This window comes from Caenorhabditis remanei, chromosome X (genome assembly GCF_010183535.1).
Source record: "Caenorhabditis remanei strain PX506 chromosome X, whole genome shotgun sequence".
Classification (NCBI taxonomy): Eukaryota; Metazoa; Nematoda; class Chromadorea; order Rhabditida; family Rhabditidae; genus Caenorhabditis; species Caenorhabditis remanei.
Genome location: NC_071333.1, coordinates 1,683,126 through 1,703,098, shown reverse-complemented (window position 1 = coordinate 1,703,098; position 19,973 = coordinate 1,683,126). Strand labels below are relative to the sequence as shown.

Genomic DNA, 19,973 nt, shown 5'->3' with positions numbered 1-19,973 from the left:
GCATGAGATGACGGAAAGATTGAGAGACCATATCATGGGTTTTTGGGGTAGGAGAAGATGTGAAGTTACTCAGAAACGTAGAGAGAGGGAGGGATGTTAAGATTTTGATTGGGAATAAAAAAATATGTTAGTTGATACATTTTGAAGCAATAGGAGGTGGAAGGAGTAGGATGCACTTCGGAAGACGGAGAGATCTCGGGATGGCTTAATCGGCATACACATCTGATTCTTTTTCATGCATTTCGTCATCCTGTAACATCAGAAAAAGTAAGTTGAATCATGTTTAAACTTATATCCACCAACCGAATTGAATGAACGCTTTTTCTAGCACTTCTTCCAAAAATTTCAAATCAATTTCGATTCTGGCCGTGAAATAGAAAGCTGCTCCAATGCTATAGTTGACTCCGGAACCGAACGTGCGTACAATCTGTAATACATGAAAATAACAACTTTTTTAAACACATGGTTTCATAAAACGTTACCTCCCATGCACGGTCAGCTCTTTGTTTGATTACTTTTTCATAACCACCTTCCCATTCGCTCAACTCCTTCAAAAACCATTTCTTTTCGTCAATCTAAAAAATCATTCTTACTGAATTTAACTGTTCTAGAAAATCTCACATCTTTTTTGACCTTATCTGCTTCAATCAATCCATCCAACATTTTGAAACGCAACTTTTTACTGGAGTAGGTGATAGATTTCTGAAAAAGTTCAATCAAATACCGATCATTTCAAGTTTTTTGCTTACCAAGAATTCTTCTCTAACGCCCGACGGAGTATTTTCTTCGCCTTTCTTTGATGGCTCCTCTAATTTTTTGAGAGCTTCTTTCATATCATCCACGGATTGCTCGTCGTCTCCCCTCTAAAATTCCAATGTTTCAAACTGATTGAAAAATTGATTTTTCAAGACTCACCGACAAATCTCCATGTTCATTCCAGAACTGAACAGCTCTCTCTACCATTTCCTCGCAGAAATAATGATCAAAAGATTGTTTTTTAGTTTCGTAGAGCGTCAAAGCAATAATATGAGCAAAACGCATATTTCCTCTCTTCACAAACTGAAATTGACTTGTTTGTGACTGCAACTGTTAAATTTACTCAAAGTAGCCTACATTCCATATCGCTTTCACTCGATCTTCATTTAATTCTTCTTCATCAATCGTTTCGACTAATTTGTTATAATACTCATCCTGTTTCATTTGGTCTTCTTCTTCTTCTTTTCCCTCTTCTTCTTCTTCATCATCCTCATCATCATCATCAGACTCCTTCGGCAACCACGGAAATCTCTGTAATTTGAAAATCAGAAGTGTTTCTGAAACTAAAGTGAAGTGTTACACTACTTGAGCTTAAAAACTTCATAAACTCACCCTTGGAACAGTGATTTCATCCTTTTCATCCGAGTCTGAATCGTCCTCATCTTTTTCATCTTTGTTTTTTGAGACCTCTTGATCTTCATCTTCCTCTCTTTCGTGATCTCCATCTTCCCCATCCGAACCTGACGACTCGTCACGCGATTCATCCTTTTCAATATCTTTATCTTCTCTCTCATCATTTTCTTCCATGTCCGGTAAACCGTTCTGAAAATAAGTCAGGAGTTTTTTTCATCTTTAGGATGTCATAACTCGCTTCTGAAATGGTCGATCTCTCTGAAGATTGTACACGTCGACGTCTGGAAACTACTGGGGATTGTCGTCCAGAAGAGCTGTCCTGAAACATGATTCATTTTTTCATTGATATATAGAAACAGTACTCACTCTGCTTCGCTTCAGAGTCGAGTTTTCCATTTCTTCGGATGAATTTCGGTGATATGATCTGAAACAACAATAAATTCATTATCCACTTTGCAGTTTTCAGCAATTTAACTTTTTTTATCAATTGAAAAATGGCTGTTCTAGTTGAATATCACTCCGTATTGTTAACACTTAAACTGAATTGGCACTGAAAGCAAAGAAATTCATTAAAATATGTTTGAAATGTTTAAAAGTACAAGGAACTTAAAGGAACAGAGAAAAACAGTTTCTGTGAAGCGATAGGGAAGGGGAACGTTGGAGACATTAGAGAAAGAGTGGAAGAAAAGACCACCCAAGAAGAAAATACCACTACCTCTCCAAATAAGTTTTTATGAATGATTTTGCTTCGAGAGTTGATTCTGTTCATGTGAAAAAAATACCGCGTGCTTTTCAAATGATAAAAAACATTTTAACTTAAGAAAAGGTAACATTACTGTAAAACTGCAAATGGAAACCCTCGAGAAAACCTTCATAACTCATCGAAAACAGCTCCAAATTAATCGAAACATGTACCAAAAAACGTGTCTTGAGTTTTTGTACGTTTTCTACATACTCAGATGCTTTTCTTGACGTTGAAATTTCAAGTTGCATTATTCTGTTCATTCAACCGCTAGTTTGATGTAGTCCCCATATCACAATTGGTTAATACTGATAAACTGTTAATTCACCATTGAAGCAACTGAATTGAATTTTGATACAGTCTTGCTGAACCATTTTGTTTGCTTTGAAAAGGCGCACAAAAGATACATAGAGACGCAGAAAGAAAAAGGAAAAAAAAACAAGAGGAAAACTATATGGGTGGTCTTTTCTTTCCCTCTTTCTCTACCCTCTCCAACGTTCTCCCTATCGCTTCACAGAAACCTTTCGACTCCGTTCTTCTAAGTTTCTTGTACATTTAAACGTTTAAAATATATTTTTTAAAGTTTTTATTGTTTTCAGTGTAAATTCTGTTCAAGTGAAAACAATACCGACTGGTCTTCAAGTGATAAAAAGCATTTTTACTCAAGAAAAGGTAAGATTATTGTAAAACTGCAAAGTGGACAAAGAGTTCATGTATTGTAGTTATAGATCATTTCACAAAAAGACTCATCAGAAGAAATGGAAGGCTTGACTCTAAAGCGACTAAGAAGAGATTGCCCAGTTTGCGGTTTTGGGAGTAAGAAGAAATCAAAGAAATCGGCGACTTCAGCAGTGAGTTATAACTCTGTTGAGCTAATTTCATTGAAAATGATTCAGAACTTACCATCGATTGAAATTGGTTCAGAGGAGAAAGATGAGGAGAATTTTTCAAGAAATTTCAACGAATCAGACTCTGATAAAGATGAAGAACAAAATGCTCTTAAAGTGAGTTTTTACATTTTTAAGGCAAGTTGCACACACTCTAGCTTTGGAAAACCTCGTTCCGATTCTAATTTTCGATTTACAGAAACTACCGTGGAAAGTGTCTGATAATAATGATGATGATGATGAAAGCATTGAAAAAAACGTCTTTTATGATTTATTCGAATTAGAAATTGACGAACATTATGAGTTTGATGAAAAAAAGGCAAGAGCCGTGTGGAAGGTAACCTGTTTTAAACTAATTATTGAAGTACCAAGATAATTAATTTCAGATGGTGGAACAATGCACCAGCAGGCTGCTCGCTATTATCATTGCGTATACTCTCTACGGGACGGGAAGAGAGACGTTTGACCATTTTCTCTGCGAAGAACTTGTAGAGCAGACAGTGAGATTTTGGAGAAGACACAACAGAGATTATGGCGGTGACGATTACCTAAAAGCAGTGAAAAGATGGGAGGAAGGAGAACAGAGGAGAATGAAAAGCAATATGGAAAAAAATGAGGAATCATTGGAGACTGTGACACTGGTACGTCCGATCGTTCACCTCAGCTGTCACTTGTTTGTATTTTCAGAGACCTGACAGTACCAACTCCGTTAGTCGTGTCCCCAAAAAGAACCTCCATTTCAAAATGCTAGATGCACTGATCAAGAAAGATCGGCGCGATACGGTAAAACAAATTATAAAAGGCTATGATTGTTAATACTGATTATTTTTCAGACTAACGAAGAATACTGGCTTTTGGAGAAGATAAAAGGTTATGGAAACTTTAATTTGCAACGAGCGTGTCGAGCATGGGAGGTAATGTTTGCTGCGCCTCGAGATATACAATTCAATGTAATTTATGTTTCAGATCGTTAGCAAACTTGATACAAAATCTCAAATAATTATTGGAGAAGTATTCTACTTGACGGAAAGGGAAGAAGTGGGCATCGAACTTATGTTGGAGCTTGTCAAAAGGATGTGGGATTCGTTGGAAGAATTTGGAACTCCTGTGGATTGGCAGGACGCTTTTGTAAGAGAAAATTTTCGCTCCTCAATCCAAAAATACTAAAGTATATTTCTCACCTCTCATCTTCCTGGAACCTAGAAATTATTCGCTTGGTATATAAGTTTCTGCAATTCAAAATCTTGCTCATCAATATTGATGATCTTCTGATTACATTTCGGTTATATTCCTCTTTGTACGGTTATATTATATTTCTTTCCGTACGCCAATTTTTCCGCCATTTTGTGTTTTTTATCTGCTCTCACTGTCGTTCTCAACTTTTTCAACCAAAATGTCTTATGAGTCGTTCTTTATTATTATTTTTCCCTAAAGGCTTTCCAAATCCAGTATTTCTTTCTCCATGTTTCTATCACTGTTCAAATAACTTCGTCACTTTTTTTCTTGTCTTCACTACTTCCATCTTGATTCTACTCAGTTTTCCAAATATTTTTTCTTATATGTTTTAAAATGTATTACTTTGATAAATAAATATGGAATTTAAAGATTGAGAAAAAATATTTGAAGTAGAAATTGAAAAAGCGAAGAGAAAGTTTGTCAGGAAGAATATCGGCGGGAAAGACAAAATGCAATAATTGACGATAAATAAAGGAGGACAATGATAACGAAAAAACTCGCCACTGTATCGGAAGCCAAGTGCAATGGACCGAGGGCGTACAGTTTTTGTTCAAGTAAATGTTACTTGTTTTGAAAGTTTTGACTCTGCTGATTTAAATAAATTCAATTGATCAGTTCAAAGTTAATACAATAAACACACCAAAAGCAATTTTTTTGAGATTTCATGCCTCGAAACACATCTTTGATATGCTCTCAATGTTGAGATCATCGTGTTCTTTTCCAAGGCTACCCTACAATCTTCATTTCAAACTAACGTTAGTGAAGCTTGATTTTTACAGTTGACAGCCTCTCTGTACGATACGCCCATTATTAGAGTTTAATGTAGCCGCCTTATCACCTATTAATCAATTCTGATAAACAGTTAATTTATCATTTAACATCTAACCCACATTCTAATACATTTGTTAAACCATTCTGTTTATTTTGGAGAGAAGCTAAAAAAGCTATATAGAGACGCAGAGGGACAGTAGTCTTTTCTTCTTGGGTGGTCTTTTCTTTCCCTCTTTCTCTAACGTCTTCAATGTTCCCCTCTCTATCGCTTCACAGAAACCTTTCGTCTCCGTTTTTTAAAGTTTCTTGTACTTTTAAACGTTTAAATGGTATTTTTATGAATATTTTTGCTTCCAGTGTAAATTCTGTTCAAGTGAAAAGAATTCCGAGTGGTTTTCAAGTGAGAAAAACTTTTTAACGTAGGAGAAGCTAAGATTACTGTAAAAATGCAAAGTGGGTAATGAATTTATTGTCGTTTTAGATAATTTCAAGAAAAAATTCATCAGAAGAATGGAAAACTTGACTCTTAAACGTAAAAGAGAAGAAACTAAAACCTTGAACCAAGACGTGAGTACTGTTTCTGTATATCAATAACGAAATGAATCATTATTCAGGAGAATTCCTCTGGACGACAATCCCCGGTTTCCAGACGTCGACGTGTGGAATCTTCAGAGAGATCGACCACTTCAGAAGTGAGCTATGACATCCTAGAGATGGAAAAACTCCTGACTCATTTTCAGAACGGTTTACCGGACATGGAAAACATGGAAGAAGATGATATGAGAGAATATGAAGTGATTGAAGAGGTTGACTCAAGCAAAGCCTCGTCATGTTCGGACGGGGAAGATGCAGATGATGAACGTGAGGAAGATGAAGGTGATGAAAAAACGATCGAGGAAAAAACGGGAGAAAATTCAAAGAAGGAAAATGAGGATAATGAAGAGTGTGATTCAAGCATGGACGACGAAGAGGAGTCCAGCGAAGACGATGAGGAGGATGATTCAAGAAGCTCTACCAATTCAGATTCTGATGAAGATGAAGCACTGGCTGATCTTAAAGTGAGTTCATAAGATTTTATAGTGCGAGTTTGCGTGTACATAAACTACAGTACCGTGTAGTATGATATTTCATTCAGTTTTTCTTTTTTCAGTTGAAAATTATCGACTTTGAGAGGGTATCACGGTATCACTGATTGTCTCAAAAAGTAAATTTTGCATTATCCTTACAGAACAAAAGTAGAACTTTATTTTTCTAGTTGACACCGTTTTCGTACGAGTACTCACTAGCAAGTCACATATCGACAAAATAATTTTTCCCTAACTACAAAAATGAAGCTCTACCTTTCTTCTGTATGTTTCATATATATAATTTACTTTGTGGGATAATCATTGATACCGTCATCGAAAAATTGGTAATTTTCAATGGAAGAAGGTCAAATTGTATATTTTAATTCACGGTATTGTATGTACGCACACTTTAATTAGGGAAAACCTTGTTCCTATTCTAATTTTTAACTGACAGAGACTCCCACGGTACCAAAAAAAAGCTGACAATGATGATGATGAAGAAAAAATGGATAACGACGTCTTCTATAATTTATTCGTCAAAGAAGCTATGAATTTCTTTTTAGAAAAAGATGAAGATTATCAGCTGGAAGAAAACTTGGCAAAAACCGTTTGGAAGGTAAGCAATTTCAAGATAATCTAATCATTGAAGTTATGAAATAATCAATTTCAGATGGTCAAAGGAATTACCAAGAAGCACTTTGCCATCATCATTGGATATACGTTCTTCACGAGCCCAAGAAAGACGTTCGATCATTTCCTCTGCGAAGAACTGGTTAGCGACACCGTGGAGTATTGGAAAAGACACAAAAAAGCGGATGGCGGGGATGACTTCGTAAAAGAAGTGGAGAGATTGGAAGAAGAACAAAGAGGAATGACAAAGAAGACTGACATTGAAAAAAATGAGGAACCGTCAGAAAGTGTAAAGCCTTACATCGTACGTTTATTCATTCACCAGGTCTGTTACTCATTTCTATTTTCAGAGACCTGATAGTACCAGCCCCGTCAGTTGTGTCCCCGAAAAAGAGCTATGTTTCAATATGCTCAATAAACTGATCAGGAAAGATCTTCGCGTTGAGGTAAAACAAATTATAAGAAGGCTATGTTTGATAATATTCATTATTTTTCAGACTAACTTGAAAGAATGGTTTTTGAAAGAATTAGAAGGTTATGGAGAACTGAATGAACAACGAGCAGACCGAGCATGGGAGGTAACATTTTTGTCCCAATTTATACAATTTAATGTGATTTATTTTGCAGATTGTTGGAAAACTTGATAGAGGATTCCATTCAATCATTGGAGACATCTTCTACCTGACGGAAAAGGAAGAAGTTGATATTGAACTGATGTTGGAGCTTCTCGAAAGGACGTGGGATATGTTGGAAGAATTTGGCACTCCTGAGAATTGGTAGAACACTGTTTTTTAAAACAGAATATTCCCGCTTCTCGGTCCAAAAATGCTAAAATATAGTTTTTCACAATCCACCTTCCTGAAACCTGAAAAAATCGAAGCCATTCAAAAGCAAAATTACAAACTTACGTACCAACTTGATAATTCCCTTCTTTCAATACCAACTATATTCTCATTTTTCTATATACGATTTTTAGTAGATTTTCCAAAAAACCATTCTCGTCTCAATTTTTCCTCAATTCAATGTTCTTTATCTACTCTCACTGTCTTTCCCAACTTTTTTCAACCAAAATGTTTTATGAGTCGATCTTTATTATTGCTTGCCCCTAGTAGTTTTTCCAAATCCAGTATTTATTTATCCCTGTTTCTTCTATCACTGTTCAAATAACTTCATTACCTTGCCTCTTCTTTCCATTTGAATTACTCCCATCTTGATTTTACCCAGTATTCCTTAGATTTTTTTTTCATATTCTATTTTGATTGCACTATGAATAAATATGAATTTCCAAGATTGAGAAAAAATTTAAAGTAAAAATCGGAAAAAGACAAAATTCAACAATAGATAACAATTAAAGAAGGACAACGGTAAAGTTTTCACTTCAGCTGTCATAGAAACTACGGAAACTTAAATTGAGCATTGAGAAAATTAAAAATATTATTTTTTAGCTTGTTGTCTATAATGTCATGTCTTTCCAAGCTATTCCTCTCCAAAAAAAAGATCTCTCCAAATGGGACGTCTAGTTCTGTGTCCAAAATATGTACTTCCACTTGCAGCCGATTCACACCCATGATTTCCTTTTTGAAAACAGACGTAAAGGACGTTTAGCTCCGGTTTTGTGCGTTGATTGGAGGCGCACAGTGATACAGATATCTGAAATATGTTTCTGGATGTTTCCCGAGGAATTAAAAGAAATATGACTCACTTTGGTAAAACTGGAGGAGTTTCAGGTTAGCTCCAAATGTAGAAGATTGGTTCAACGCATTTATTGACCGTTTTTTGTTTCAAATGTTCACGATGGTTTGTTTGAGCCCGTCATCGTATACTTGTTGAATCTCATGCTTCACATTCATCAAATCGTTATCCTGATTGCATCACCCCGACATCGTTGCTCATTTTTCTTCATGTCACCTGTGTAATCCGAATTGTTGGAACATTAAACTGACAATAGGCATCGATCACATTCCTTTGAATTTTCACCGGAGTTTCACCTGAAAAAAAGAAAATATGTACATGTTTTCAGTGTTTCGTCACTATTTCTTACTATCGAAAAATCGATGCGATTCGAATTTCCATCTATTTTTTGCTGGCACTTTTCGAGTGAGTGTGCGCTTTTACTGCCATCGCTTCTGTCTCGGCCCCATAAAATGGCTTTCGATTGCTTCTCAAGGGAATATCTGCTTGGAAATTTATTCAAAATTATTAAAATTAAAATTGAATCAACTCATCATATCTCTGAAAGTTCAGGATTGCTCACGACGGACAGTTGTACAATGTTAAAGCTAACGGAGCACTTCGTTAACCTCCAGAGTCATTTTATCGAGAAACAACTTTGTTTGGGAGGCCTAATTGCATCCAAGAGGACCAAAACAACAATTTTTATCTCAATAAATTTCTTTTGAAGATTTCCGGTTTGGTTGCCAATACATAGCCATTTCTACACCTTCTCACCGCTGTCTTGGTTAGTGTCTTCAGTTCTTCACGCGATTCCTGAAAACTTAGCTGCTCAACTGTGTTATCCGGGTAGTAAACCTTCAGATAACCTCCGTGTCTCTTCATTAGCAGTTTGTTCTTGGATTTGGGTGAATCGACAGTTCCATTTCTTGCTAAGGGTCCACATTTGTGGTTTGGAGTTTTGTGATTGACACGTTTCTCCGTTTTCAGATGGAAATTTATGTTTCTCGTGGTGTGCACTGCTTGACGCCTTTGATTACAACCTCTCCAGAAAAAATCCATTGAAAAGTCCAGTTGTTTCAAACATCTGAAATTTATAACGGAGAGTACCCAGATGTTTTATCAATTTGATTAACCGTCATAAGTGCAAACTTCTAATTTTCCTTCTCACTACAAATCCAATTTTGACTGGAGGAGTTACAGTTCCCGTGAAATTCGTATTCTCGAGATGATCCATGTCACCGCTTCAAGGTAACATTCAGTTCTGTGACCGAAAAAGTCCCATTTTTAACAAATTCACATTTCGAGAAGGTACCTGAAATAATAACATGAGTCACTGGTTTGCGTGAATTGAATAACTCACCCTGTTCGCATCAGGGGTTTTTCACGCTCTTCATGTGCAAAACGGATGAAATTCCATTCAAACACTGGCGTCAAGTACTTTTATTTGTAGTTTGTAGCGCCGGATTCAAAACTAGTCGCTTTCAGTGTTGCAGATTTCTGGAAAATATTTCTTGAGAAATAAATCAAACGCATTTTCCTTACTCATCTTAAACTAGAGAAGCTTCGAAAAGTACCTTGAACGGGCGAACCGTCGTTGAGCACAGGTATTAAACTTATTTTTGTCCCAAATCGTAACAAAAGGTTTTTTAAATTAGACGTCTTACAGAAATGGGCATATTTTGTTTTAATGCCGGGTTTTATCTGCAAAAAAGTTGGAAAATTCATCTTTTTACTGATTTGGTTTGAATTCTCACCTTTGAAAAATCGATACTATTCGAATTTCCCTCCATTTTTTGCTGGCACTTTTCGAATGAGTGTGCGTTTTTCCTGACCTCGCTTCTGGCTCCGCCCCATAAATTGGTTTTCGATAGCTTCTCAAGAGAATAACTGCTTGGAAATTCATTAAAAACTGTTAGAATTCAAATTGAATCAACTCACCGAAGTTCTGAAAGTTCGGGATTGCTCACGACGGTCACTTCAAGCTACCGGCGCATTCAGAATCACTTTATCAGGAAAATACACGATCGAGAAGCAGTAATGCATCCCACAGGACCAACTCAACAATGTTTGTGTTTCTCAATAAGTTTTTTTTCCAATTAATGCGATTGAAAGCTTGTAATAGACATCGATCACAAGTAGTTTTTGAGTCGTCACTTCGGTTTATCAAGAAAAAATAGAAAGTACTTATACTGCTTTGGTTTCAATTCTCACCTCTGAAAATCATCATTTTTTGCTGGCACTCTGGATATCCAAAGGTTTCACGTTGATCCTGCAGTCATCTTGTAAAAACGATGGAAAAAAAAACAAAAGTAGATATCTTTGCTCCCACACGTCTGCATTTTAGAGGTTAATCGTGTTTTCAGTTGACTTGATAATATTATTGTTTCCTGTTTACCGTCCAAGCTGGTGGGCTGCGGTCTGGAATAAAAATTATATAATTTTCCATTAAGGAACAAATAGTGACCCTTACTTCGCTGAAGTTGCAAAATTAGGTTGAGGACAGGTTTTTTTTGCCGCTTTTCTTATTTGTACCCGGAAAGTGAACCCTGGTAGTACTTGGAGTTGATTTGAAATTTCGTACGGACAATCTGAAACATAATTCAGTTACTGAAATCTCAATTTAAAGTTTATCAAGCTATCAGCATCTCCGTAGCAGCATTCTATCTGTTCTTTTCTCAAAAAGCACTTGTTTCTAGTGATTGAGCAGAATCAACTCATTCGCTGGTCATTTTGATGTCATCCTAGCCAAATTTTGTGCATTATGGCAATACTTGAGGTATTGAGAAGCAATTTCTTCGATGATGGAGATGTGATGTATCGTTTGTTTTACTCTGATAGCTCTTCTGTCTAGTTTTTTTTCCGGTACGGTTGTCAAGCCGTGTACAGAAGTAACCGATCTGGAAAAAACTTGTTATAATTATTTTGTAATGATAATAAATACAAACTACTTACATATGTTTGCTTGTTCATAGAAATACTGATTGGTGTCTTATTTGAGCGAGTTTTGACTCTCTTTTTGATCGACTTCACTTCTCTTCTAAGTTCTTGTCACGTGAGTTTGAAATTTTCTTTTTGTGTTGCAGGAAGCGTCTGTAAACAATGGAAGGTGATATCAAACTGATAAAAACTATTCATAAAGACAATGTAACGACTAGAAATAAAGATGTGAATTTTACTTTCTATAACGTTGAAAAATTGAAACCTATTGAAAAAACTACACAGGCAAAGAGAAGATAGTATTAATAAAAGGATTTCTTCTGCAGTTGTCATGAGGATTGAGTGTAATGATGACACAGCGACGAGTAAAACAATAAAAAGAGAGAGAGATAATGAGAAATAATGAGACACCAATAGAAAAAGACAGTTGGGGTCATGTGGCGGAGAAGGACGGTGTCAATGAGCGGAGAACTTGGCAATGGAAACAAAATACAAGAAGAGAAGAGTAGGGTAGGAAGAGGAATAAAGAATAAACGGGACCCTGTTGAGAAGATCTAAGACGAAACATTGTTGCGGTGGTTTAAAGACAACACCTTGAGAAGAGGAAAAGGGAATTGAAAAGCTGTGAAGAGAAAAAGATTAATGACAATGCCCCGGTTTTGTTTGTAAGACAGAGAGTCAAAAATGTAACTGAATATAAAAGATGGGGTGAAGGAAATACAATTTGTTAGATGACTTTCGAGCTCCAGAACTAAACATAAAAGTATTTTGAGTGTACAATCCAGGAAAATACGGAAATCTCATGATATATGCACATCTTTTTTTACGACCAGACGTGTTTCATCCTACTTGTCTCGAAAAAAATGTTATTACTTTCTTTATTCGCCTGCTGAAATGACATAATCACATTAGGCGCCGCTTTTTCTCATAATAAACAAAAGAAAAACAAAAAGAGTTTCACATTTCAGATGATAGTTCATTAAAGTTGTTTATTCTTGATTTAAAACGAAAGAAACCAATTCGATTCGAATTTCCTCTCTTTTGATTGACGCACTGTCCGTGTTGACGCATTTTTCGTGGTTTCTAGTGATGATGAAATACTTCTGTGAATGAATAGACTTGCAAAATGAAACTGAAACAAGTATTTGGAAATAGATCGGCACAGAAATAAAATGTACTAATCAGTTAAAACGAGGTTGGAATGGGATTGAGTATCAAAGGCAAAAAAAGCAGATATGTTTCGAACGAGGCACAAGATTCGGCAGAGAACCACATTATTTTATGGATTTGTGTATTTTTACAGGTACCAGCTGCTGATCAAGCCAGGCATTCATTTTTCTGGTAACGTTGTGTACTTTGATTCCCTTCTTTTTGCTGGCAACAATGAAAACTCGTGAACTTATCAGTACTGGTTCTTTCGAAATCTACTTTTTGTCCGTTTTATTAGAAGTTGGAGCTGGGAATATAAAATCCTCGAAATTTAAATACTTTTCACAACTTTTCCCCCTCTCATCAACAGAAAACGTCCCCAAAATATATTCCAGATAGTATTTAGCTTTATTTTTGCTGTTTTTGAAGGAATTCTTGTCGTTTATCAGCAATCTCCGTTTTAAAGGGGGATGGAACTATTTCCAAAATGGTTAATTTTTTATATGGTTCGACGCAGCATGGATGGGCCAATCAAAAATCCTCTTGGAGGTATGTCCGAAAATCGGTCTAAAAGAAGTTATTCGCGAAAAAAGGCCAAAAAGGGAGGGTTTCGTGGTGCTCTGTTCTACCTAGTTCAAGGGTGAAAATTCTCATGGTGCGCGTGAAAAAATAAAAAAAGTAGAATAAAAACGTCAATCTTTTTCTCAAATGAGAATAATTGAGAATCGAGAAGGAGAAAAATGTATGAACGCTGCTTTTATGACATAGATAAGTCGGTACTTTCACGATCCGGGCCGGGCCAGGATTTGGATTTTTTTCGGCCCGGGGTTTTTTTCAAAAATTTTTCAAACTAAATTTTGAAATGTTTTCCCAAAAATGTCGAATTCTTGACTATTCTTCAAGATTCCATCAAAAAGCTAGTTATGCATCAAGCAAATTCATTATCCTATGGTTGGAATATTCATCCTTCGTTTTTGTTATTTTTTATTGTTGTAAATTCTGTTGATTTTTTTGAAATATTGATGGCTGACTTTGTTGTGCATTTTGTGGTACTGAACAAGTTCATCAATAAAACAACGGAATCGAGAACCGCACAACTATTTGTAAATGAGTTGGCAGTTGCCATGGCAATAGAAAACTCTAAGTTTTGACACAAAGTCAATTAGTTACAAAACGATCGTTCAAAGTCGAGATGCGAAGAGAGTTTGTGTGTTTTGCAACAGAAGTGGAAGAAGACTCAAGTTACCAAAAATCCGGTGAGCCGAGAAGTTTGGTATCAAAAACTCGGAAAAACATAAATTTTTTGAAAAAAAAACCCGGGCCGAAAAAAAACCAATTTCGGCCCGGCCCGGATCGTGAAAGTACCGACTTATCTATGTCATAAAAGCAGCGTTCATACATTTTTCTCCTTCTCGATTCTCAATTATTCTCATTTGAGAAAAAGATTGACGTTTTTATTCTACTTTTTTTATTTTTTCACGCGCACCATGAGAATTTTCACCCTTGAACTAGGTAGAACAGAGCACCACGGAACCCTCCCTTTTTGGCCTTTTTTCGCGAATAACTTCTTTTAGACCGATTTTCGGACATACCTCCAAGAGGATTTTTGATTGGCCCATCCATGCTGCGTCGAACCATATAAAAAAATCAACCATTTTGGAAATAGTTCCATCCCCCTTTAAAGTGTTAAATAAAATAGTTTTTCATCATTTCAGTGCAATAAAAGCAAATTTGCGTGGAGAATCGGTTTGAACTGCGAGAAAAGAGGAATATCAATGTTCTGCAGGTATTTCATCAATCTCACTTGGTTTTTGTAGTCATCAAAATGAGAAAAACAGTGACAGTGGTCGGAAATTGGGGATCATCTAGAAGTTTTGTCGATTTCTTCAACATGACTGCCTGAAAATCGGTTTCGCAATAACTTTCGAATAATCTCTCAAAGTACTTGTCACTGACAATGATGAAAACCGTTTTACAACGTCTGGTTGATGAGAAATGAACGATGTCCTGTTTTCTCGGCAACTTTCACGTGATTTGCTCTTTGGATTTTGTTTTCGTGAGCTGAAAATTCTTTTGTAACCAGTATTCGTCTTTTGGAACTCGTCGACCAAGACAAACTGCACAGCAAGCTAAAATCGATAGTGAGCGGAGGAAGATGGGTTTACTCACGCGGGATAAAACAGCAAGACCGAGAAACAATTATAATAATGCTCAAAGTTAGTTTTCACAACAGCCTGACAAAAAATTGTAAAGTTTTGAACTAAAAAAGTTCTTTAAATGTTATATTTTCAGTGTCGGATAGTTGATTCCTGTCGAGAATGATCCTCGAGAATTTCGGTGTACGGCAATTCAGGGTCAAGCGAAGTGAACAAGGTTTTCACCTTCTGATACTCGCTGCTTCTCATCTGTTTGTGGGTACCGCCACTGTTTTCAGTCAAGTTCCAGGTAACTTCTATGACTATGTGCACGTTACATGCAAAACAAACCGTTCTTAGTTCACAATTTTCAGGAATTTCGGACTGAAACCTGATGAATGCGAAAAATTCGATTGACATGATGTCAGAGAGCCTCAGGTAAGATTAGAAAACTGAAATATGTCTAATAAAAATACTTTTTTCTAGAGCGATGACTCCGATTATTATTCGGACGTTGACAATGGGGTTATTGATGACGTGCCCTGGCCAATCACTCCACTCCACCAGAATCGCCCGCCGACTGAATTCGAACAATTGATCATCGATATACATAGAATACATGTTGAGTTGGAAACCATCGCTTGGGACATGACACATTTGGATAACTTCTGACTGGTGGTTGAAGGAGTGAAGAGGTTCGGAGCGGATTATGCGCCAGGAAAAGCTGGGGTTCGAGATGAGGAGGCTTCTGGAGATGAGCAATACGATAATTGATTCAATTAATTAATTTTTTTTTGAAATGTACTTTTTACATTTCTTTTGTACATCTAACTTTCAATTTAATAAAATTCATCTAGTGAATCTTGGAACCAATTTCTTGGAACGAACTATATTTTCTCTGCAGCCGGATCACCTATGTACGCTCCATCACAACATTTTATTGGAGTGATGAGAGAAAAAGAAGAAATGAGGTCAGCTGCAAGGGGAGAGAAGATCCATAACCGACTTGAAGTGGGCACGCTAAACAAGTTTTTATGCGGTTTTCTGGAGGAAGGAAAGCAGAAAATCCCTATTTTAGTAAGAGAAAGTTGGATTCTGACGTTATTTGTTCATGTCATTAAATAAATTGATAATAGAAAAGAATATCAAGAGCGAAAATAGACACTAAAATGAGGACAGGAAATTGACTCACACTGAATGAGATGTCAAACATTTTGGCCAACGTTTCTAAAAACGCTGATTTTAGGTTGAAAGGAACAGGATCAACAAACAAAGCGGGCTGCACGCTATCAGATGTCTGTAATCAAGAATGATATCCACGAGGTAGTATCAGTCGTTTCATAGTGTTTTGATATATTGTTCTAACGTGAGAGGGAAGGTGAACCCCGTCAGAATAAGAATTCGAGAATAACTAGAAAGGAAAGGTTTTAACAGGTTCATTCAATAGTGAGAAAGGGCCAGGAGTATACTTTAGTCTTTTGTCTTGTCTTGAGTATTGGAAGAGAAGGACGACGGAGCCAACGGTAGAGAGATCCCGATAGATGGCGTTAAGTAAATTTCCAGAATGGGTCTTCGAGAGGAGACGAGTGAAAGAGCAAAAGTGCTTGAACTGACGATTTCGCTTCCGAGGGCGATCGGTTAACTTGGGGTCGGCACAATCGGAGGTTAGGGCACGCAAGTAGTCGACGATAGTTGTTGAGCATTTCCTCGGGAATGCCACGTAACACGTATTGTATTTATTGTCAAACCATTTCTTTGTAGGCATTTTGGTTAGATATTTGTGAATTCAATAGAAGCCATAGAGTTGTTAGACTGTTTATTCGAGATCGTGAATTAATGGCTAGTTAGTTCCATGACATATATTCCTATTTCCCAAAATCACAATCCCCAGATTGTGATTACTTCAACGGCTACTCATCTCTACCCAAATCCGGAACTTTCAAATCAAAATATATCATTTTTGTTAGCCAAGGTTGTCCTTTCATTAATTCGCCAAATTCAAATCGCCCAATGTCTATATCGCTGATCACAAATTATTTGGTTGGTGCTGGATTTCCGTTGCGGATAGACGGACAGTGGAGGTTATGATGAGAAAGAAGGGAAGGATAACCAAGAAAAAACAATAAGAGATCTCCAGACATCAAGCTGAATGGTCAGTTAATCGGTGTAAGCAGGGTACACAAAAAAACGATTTGACTGGCCACTTAGCTAACAGTCTTCAGGAGAAACTTACCCGTTAGATCAGATTCTGAGAGCTATTCAACTCATGCAAATACTGTTAACAAATGTGTGCTATTTTGCGACGGTACGACTTCTTCACTGGTTTCCTTTGTAGTCTCATCAGTCCGGTGACACAGTTCTTGTTCTTCTGGTGGTGGATGTCAAGGCAAAACGGATCACGTTTGTAAGGAACTTCGGTCCAACATTTCGAATGACCTGGATAAGGTTCTCTGTTCACTGCCATTAACAACTTTGCGCTATTGTTGTCAGTGAGTTCATCCAAATGTTTGTTCTTTTCAATCCGCCACCGATCGATGTCATGAAGTTGGATATCTGCAAGTTAAGAGGATAATATGAGAATTATTCAAAAACCTAGTGGCAGTGTAGCTTGAAATGCCTATACATGCTGAGAAACCGCTTGCGGGCGCACCTTCGAGCAATTTTCAGTGGATTTCAGAGCTATCTGGTGCATCTATTTATCGTTTTTGCATTTGTAAAGCGGTTTGACGAGTCTTCGGCTTAGAGAAATTGTTGTAGAATCTGGCGCACCTTTGAAGCGTTCGAGTTAACAGTTCTGAAGCGATCAGCGATGTGGTTGACGTGTTTCCGCGCTTTTGTGAACATCGTTTTGTTTTTTAAACGATTTCAGACCAATTTTGAATGTTTCCACTTTTTTTCGATTTCAAAAGCTATACGAAACATCTTCGACGCAGTAGTTGTGATTTAAATCTCTATATTTTTTTGAAGCGTTTTATGAATGAATTTCAGCCAATCAGACTATAAAAACTTACAATATGTCGGTTTATTGTTTCTGTAACTGTTTGACATTTTGAGAGTAGTGTGGAAAGTCTCTGACGTGTTTAGAGCAATTTTAGTGATATCTGATACTCGCTCAACGCAGTTGATAGTGAGTTACAAAGATATCCGCTGCGCCTTTGACGCCTTTGACGCATTTGACTTTCTGAGATCGGTCTGGAAGGCTTTTGACGCGTTCGGAGCAGTTTTAGAAGAAACTGGCTAGTTTTTGACACGATTTCTAGTTGATTTCAGAACTGTCTTGTGCACCTTCACGCGTTTTAACATTTGTAGTTGTTTGGAGCCTTTCTGGCGCGATTATGGCATTTTTTGCGTTTCTTGACACTTCTTCCGCGGTTAAAAGCTATAGAAAACGCTCTCGACGCAAAATTCGTGTATCGGACCTGCCTGGTGTTGTTTTGACTCCGTTCCTGCACGATTTCTAGACACTTACACTGCAAAAACATATGAAATCATTTTGCTCGCCGTTTTTGTCGCCTTCTTTCAAAGTGATCCGTCATTTTATTGTCCGATCTCCTTCTCCTCCGGCGTCTGCTCTCGGTTCGGAGGTCCAGGACATGGTAGATGCAATGGGTCTTGGAGCTAGGGCAGTCGAAATGGGCTACTATAGAGAAGATCGGTAGAATCGATGGTCCTGGAAAAAGAAGTGGATGCTTATGAGGAAAACTTGTCAAAAGCGCCATCGCCGCTGTTTTCACTCACTTTTAGGAATGTTGGGAACACACCGAATTAATCCATTTTCTGGTCCGGAGCTATCTGAATGAGTGTGTCGTGTGAGGAATAGTCGGCAACACGATGACATTTCAGACACGTCCGTCCATAATTTGCTTCGGAGCCATCTTACCGGGTTTTGATATACCCAAAGCTGACTGGGGCGGAATAATCTGCTGCTGTGATTTAGCGAAGGACGATAGAAGATGCATTTCAAAGCGTGTTGGAACCTCGGTTTGGAGTTGCTGGAAGAATAGTCTGATTGGGACGGTAAGAGGTAATTTAATATGATTTGGATTAAAAATCTGGCATTTTCAAGTCACGTTTGAAGTACGGAATCAAATATGTCATATTTTGGGGCGCATGTGACGCATTTACAAATAAGTTTTACAGCGCCTTTGATGCTTTTGCTTCAATACTATCTGGAGCGCTATGGATGTGATTTGACAATTCTAAAGCGATTCGGTGCGTTTTCAACGCATTTCCGGCCCGTTTTAGAGCTTTCTGTGATAAGTTACTTGTTTTTCAAGCAGTTCAAGACTTTTTGGCGTGCATTTGACATATTTTCCATAGTAGTGAGAAACGCCCTCGAAACATATATCTTGTTTTAGATGTATTTGGTTCTTTCTTGAGTCCGGTTTCACCCCGATTTCGAGACATTTAGACTTTTGAAACTTACGGAAGCATCCTGCTTATTGTTCTTGCAATATCCGAAAATGCTGTTCGCTCAATCATCCCCTCCACTTTTCCATTTTGCCGAGGCAACGTGGCTGACTGTTTGGAATTCTATCGTTTCCGATGTCGAGGGATGAAGAATGTCATTGGAGGGATTCCTTCTGGAGTCCTTGACTGGAGCTGAGCAGTTCCGAGCGGTTGAATTGGAATACTATCGTGGTGGAGAGTAGACTTATTGCGTCTGAAATGAGGAGTTAAGGAATGTATAGAAGATGTGTTATTAGCGTCTCAATTCATCTGTCACGCTTTTTTTCCGCTCTTTGAGAACTCACTTTAAATATAGTGGCTGTCTGAAGACCACAAATCCACCCATGACCCATCTGACTTGGTTTCGGTAGGTTTTGAACTGGCTGTGGTAGAATGATTCGTTGGTGTGATATGGCGATGTGCAGGTGCATTTCGAAGAGTATTGGGTCCGACGTGAGATTGAGTCACTGTATCTGAAAAAATTGTTGAGATTTTTACTTGTTTCAAGCCTTCCCGCACACTTTTGACGCGTTTCGAGCTGTTTGGTATTTTGAGGGGACCTGTGGAGTCTCTAATGCGCTCACTGTGGTTGTGATAACGTCTGGCATGCATACGACGCATTTTTAGTAAAATTTAGAAATACTGACAAGCCACAAACACTCCTAAAGTCACTGTGATGTTGACTGGCGCGCCTGTGACGCAGTTTCTAATTTATTTCAAGCTTGTTTTGGGTGTCTGTGAGACTTTCTACAAAGTGAAGAGCAATCGGAAACTATGTCAACTCATTTTTTATGTTTTAGATAAAGTAGCTTCTATTTTGACACCATTCCCGCCCGGTTTCCAACTGCTAATACTTACGAAATCAATTTGCTTGTAGGATTCTTTGCTTCAATCCATGATTGTCCTA

At 37.4% G+C, this 19,973-nt stretch overlaps 5 protein-coding genes across 5 annotated transcripts; 2 read left to right on the top strand and 3 right to left on the bottom strand.

Annotated features, from left to right (window-relative positions):
* Window positions 1-289: 289 nt before the first annotated feature.
* GCK72_022366 (uncharacterized protein) lies at window positions 290-1,563 on the bottom strand (the record flags this gene model as incomplete). Its single annotated transcript, XM_053734784.1, has 7 exons — window positions 290-427; window positions 483-575; window positions 622-702; window positions 750-863; window positions 916-1,059; window positions 1,114-1,287; window positions 1,369-1,563. The coding sequence occupies 7 exons, from the start codon at window positions 1,561-1,563 to the stop codon at window positions 290-292; spliced, it is 939 nt and encodes a 312-aa protein (XP_053578350.1).
* Window positions 1,564-2,889: 1,326 nt separating this feature from the next.
* On the top strand, window positions 2,890-4,185 carry GCK72_022365 (uncharacterized protein; the record flags this gene model as incomplete). Its single annotated transcript, XM_003096745.2, has 7 exons — window positions 2,890-2,982; window positions 3,028-3,135; window positions 3,218-3,355; window positions 3,405-3,659; window positions 3,706-3,801; window positions 3,852-3,932; window positions 3,985-4,185. 7 exons carry the CDS (start codon window positions 2,890-2,892, stop codon window positions 4,183-4,185), a joined length of 972 nt encoding a protein of 323 aa, XP_003096793.2.
* Window positions 4,186-5,535: 1,350 nt separating this feature from the next.
* On the top strand, window positions 5,536-7,502 carry GCK72_022364 (uncharacterized protein; the record flags this gene model as incomplete). The annotated part of the gene is made up of 8 exons (XM_053734783.1): window positions 5,536-5,592; window positions 5,640-5,717; window positions 5,766-6,083; window positions 6,547-6,708; window positions 6,763-7,026; window positions 7,073-7,168; window positions 7,220-7,300; window positions 7,350-7,502. 8 exons carry the CDS (start codon window positions 5,536-5,538, stop codon window positions 7,500-7,502), a joined length of 1,209 nt encoding a protein of 402 aa, XP_053578349.1.
* A 9,393-nt stretch (window positions 7,503-16,895) lies between these two features.
* Window positions 16,896-19,051, bottom strand: GCK72_022363 (uncharacterized protein; the record flags this gene model as incomplete). Its single annotated transcript, XM_053734782.1, has 3 exons — window positions 16,896-17,170; window positions 18,356-18,609; window positions 19,044-19,051. The coding sequence occupies 3 exons, from the start codon at window positions 19,049-19,051 to the stop codon at window positions 16,896-16,898; spliced, it is 537 nt and encodes a 178-aa protein (XP_053578348.1).
* A 99-nt stretch (window positions 19,052-19,150) lies between these two features.
* GCK72_022362 (uncharacterized protein) lies at window positions 19,151-19,674 on the bottom strand (the record flags this gene model as incomplete). The annotated part of the gene is made up of 3 exons (XM_053734781.1): window positions 19,151-19,280; window positions 19,372-19,539; window positions 19,586-19,674. The coding sequence occupies 3 exons, from the start codon at window positions 19,672-19,674 to the stop codon at window positions 19,151-19,153; spliced, it is 387 nt and encodes a 128-aa protein (XP_053578347.1).
* Between the last annotated feature and the right edge of the window lie 299 nt (window positions 19,675-19,973).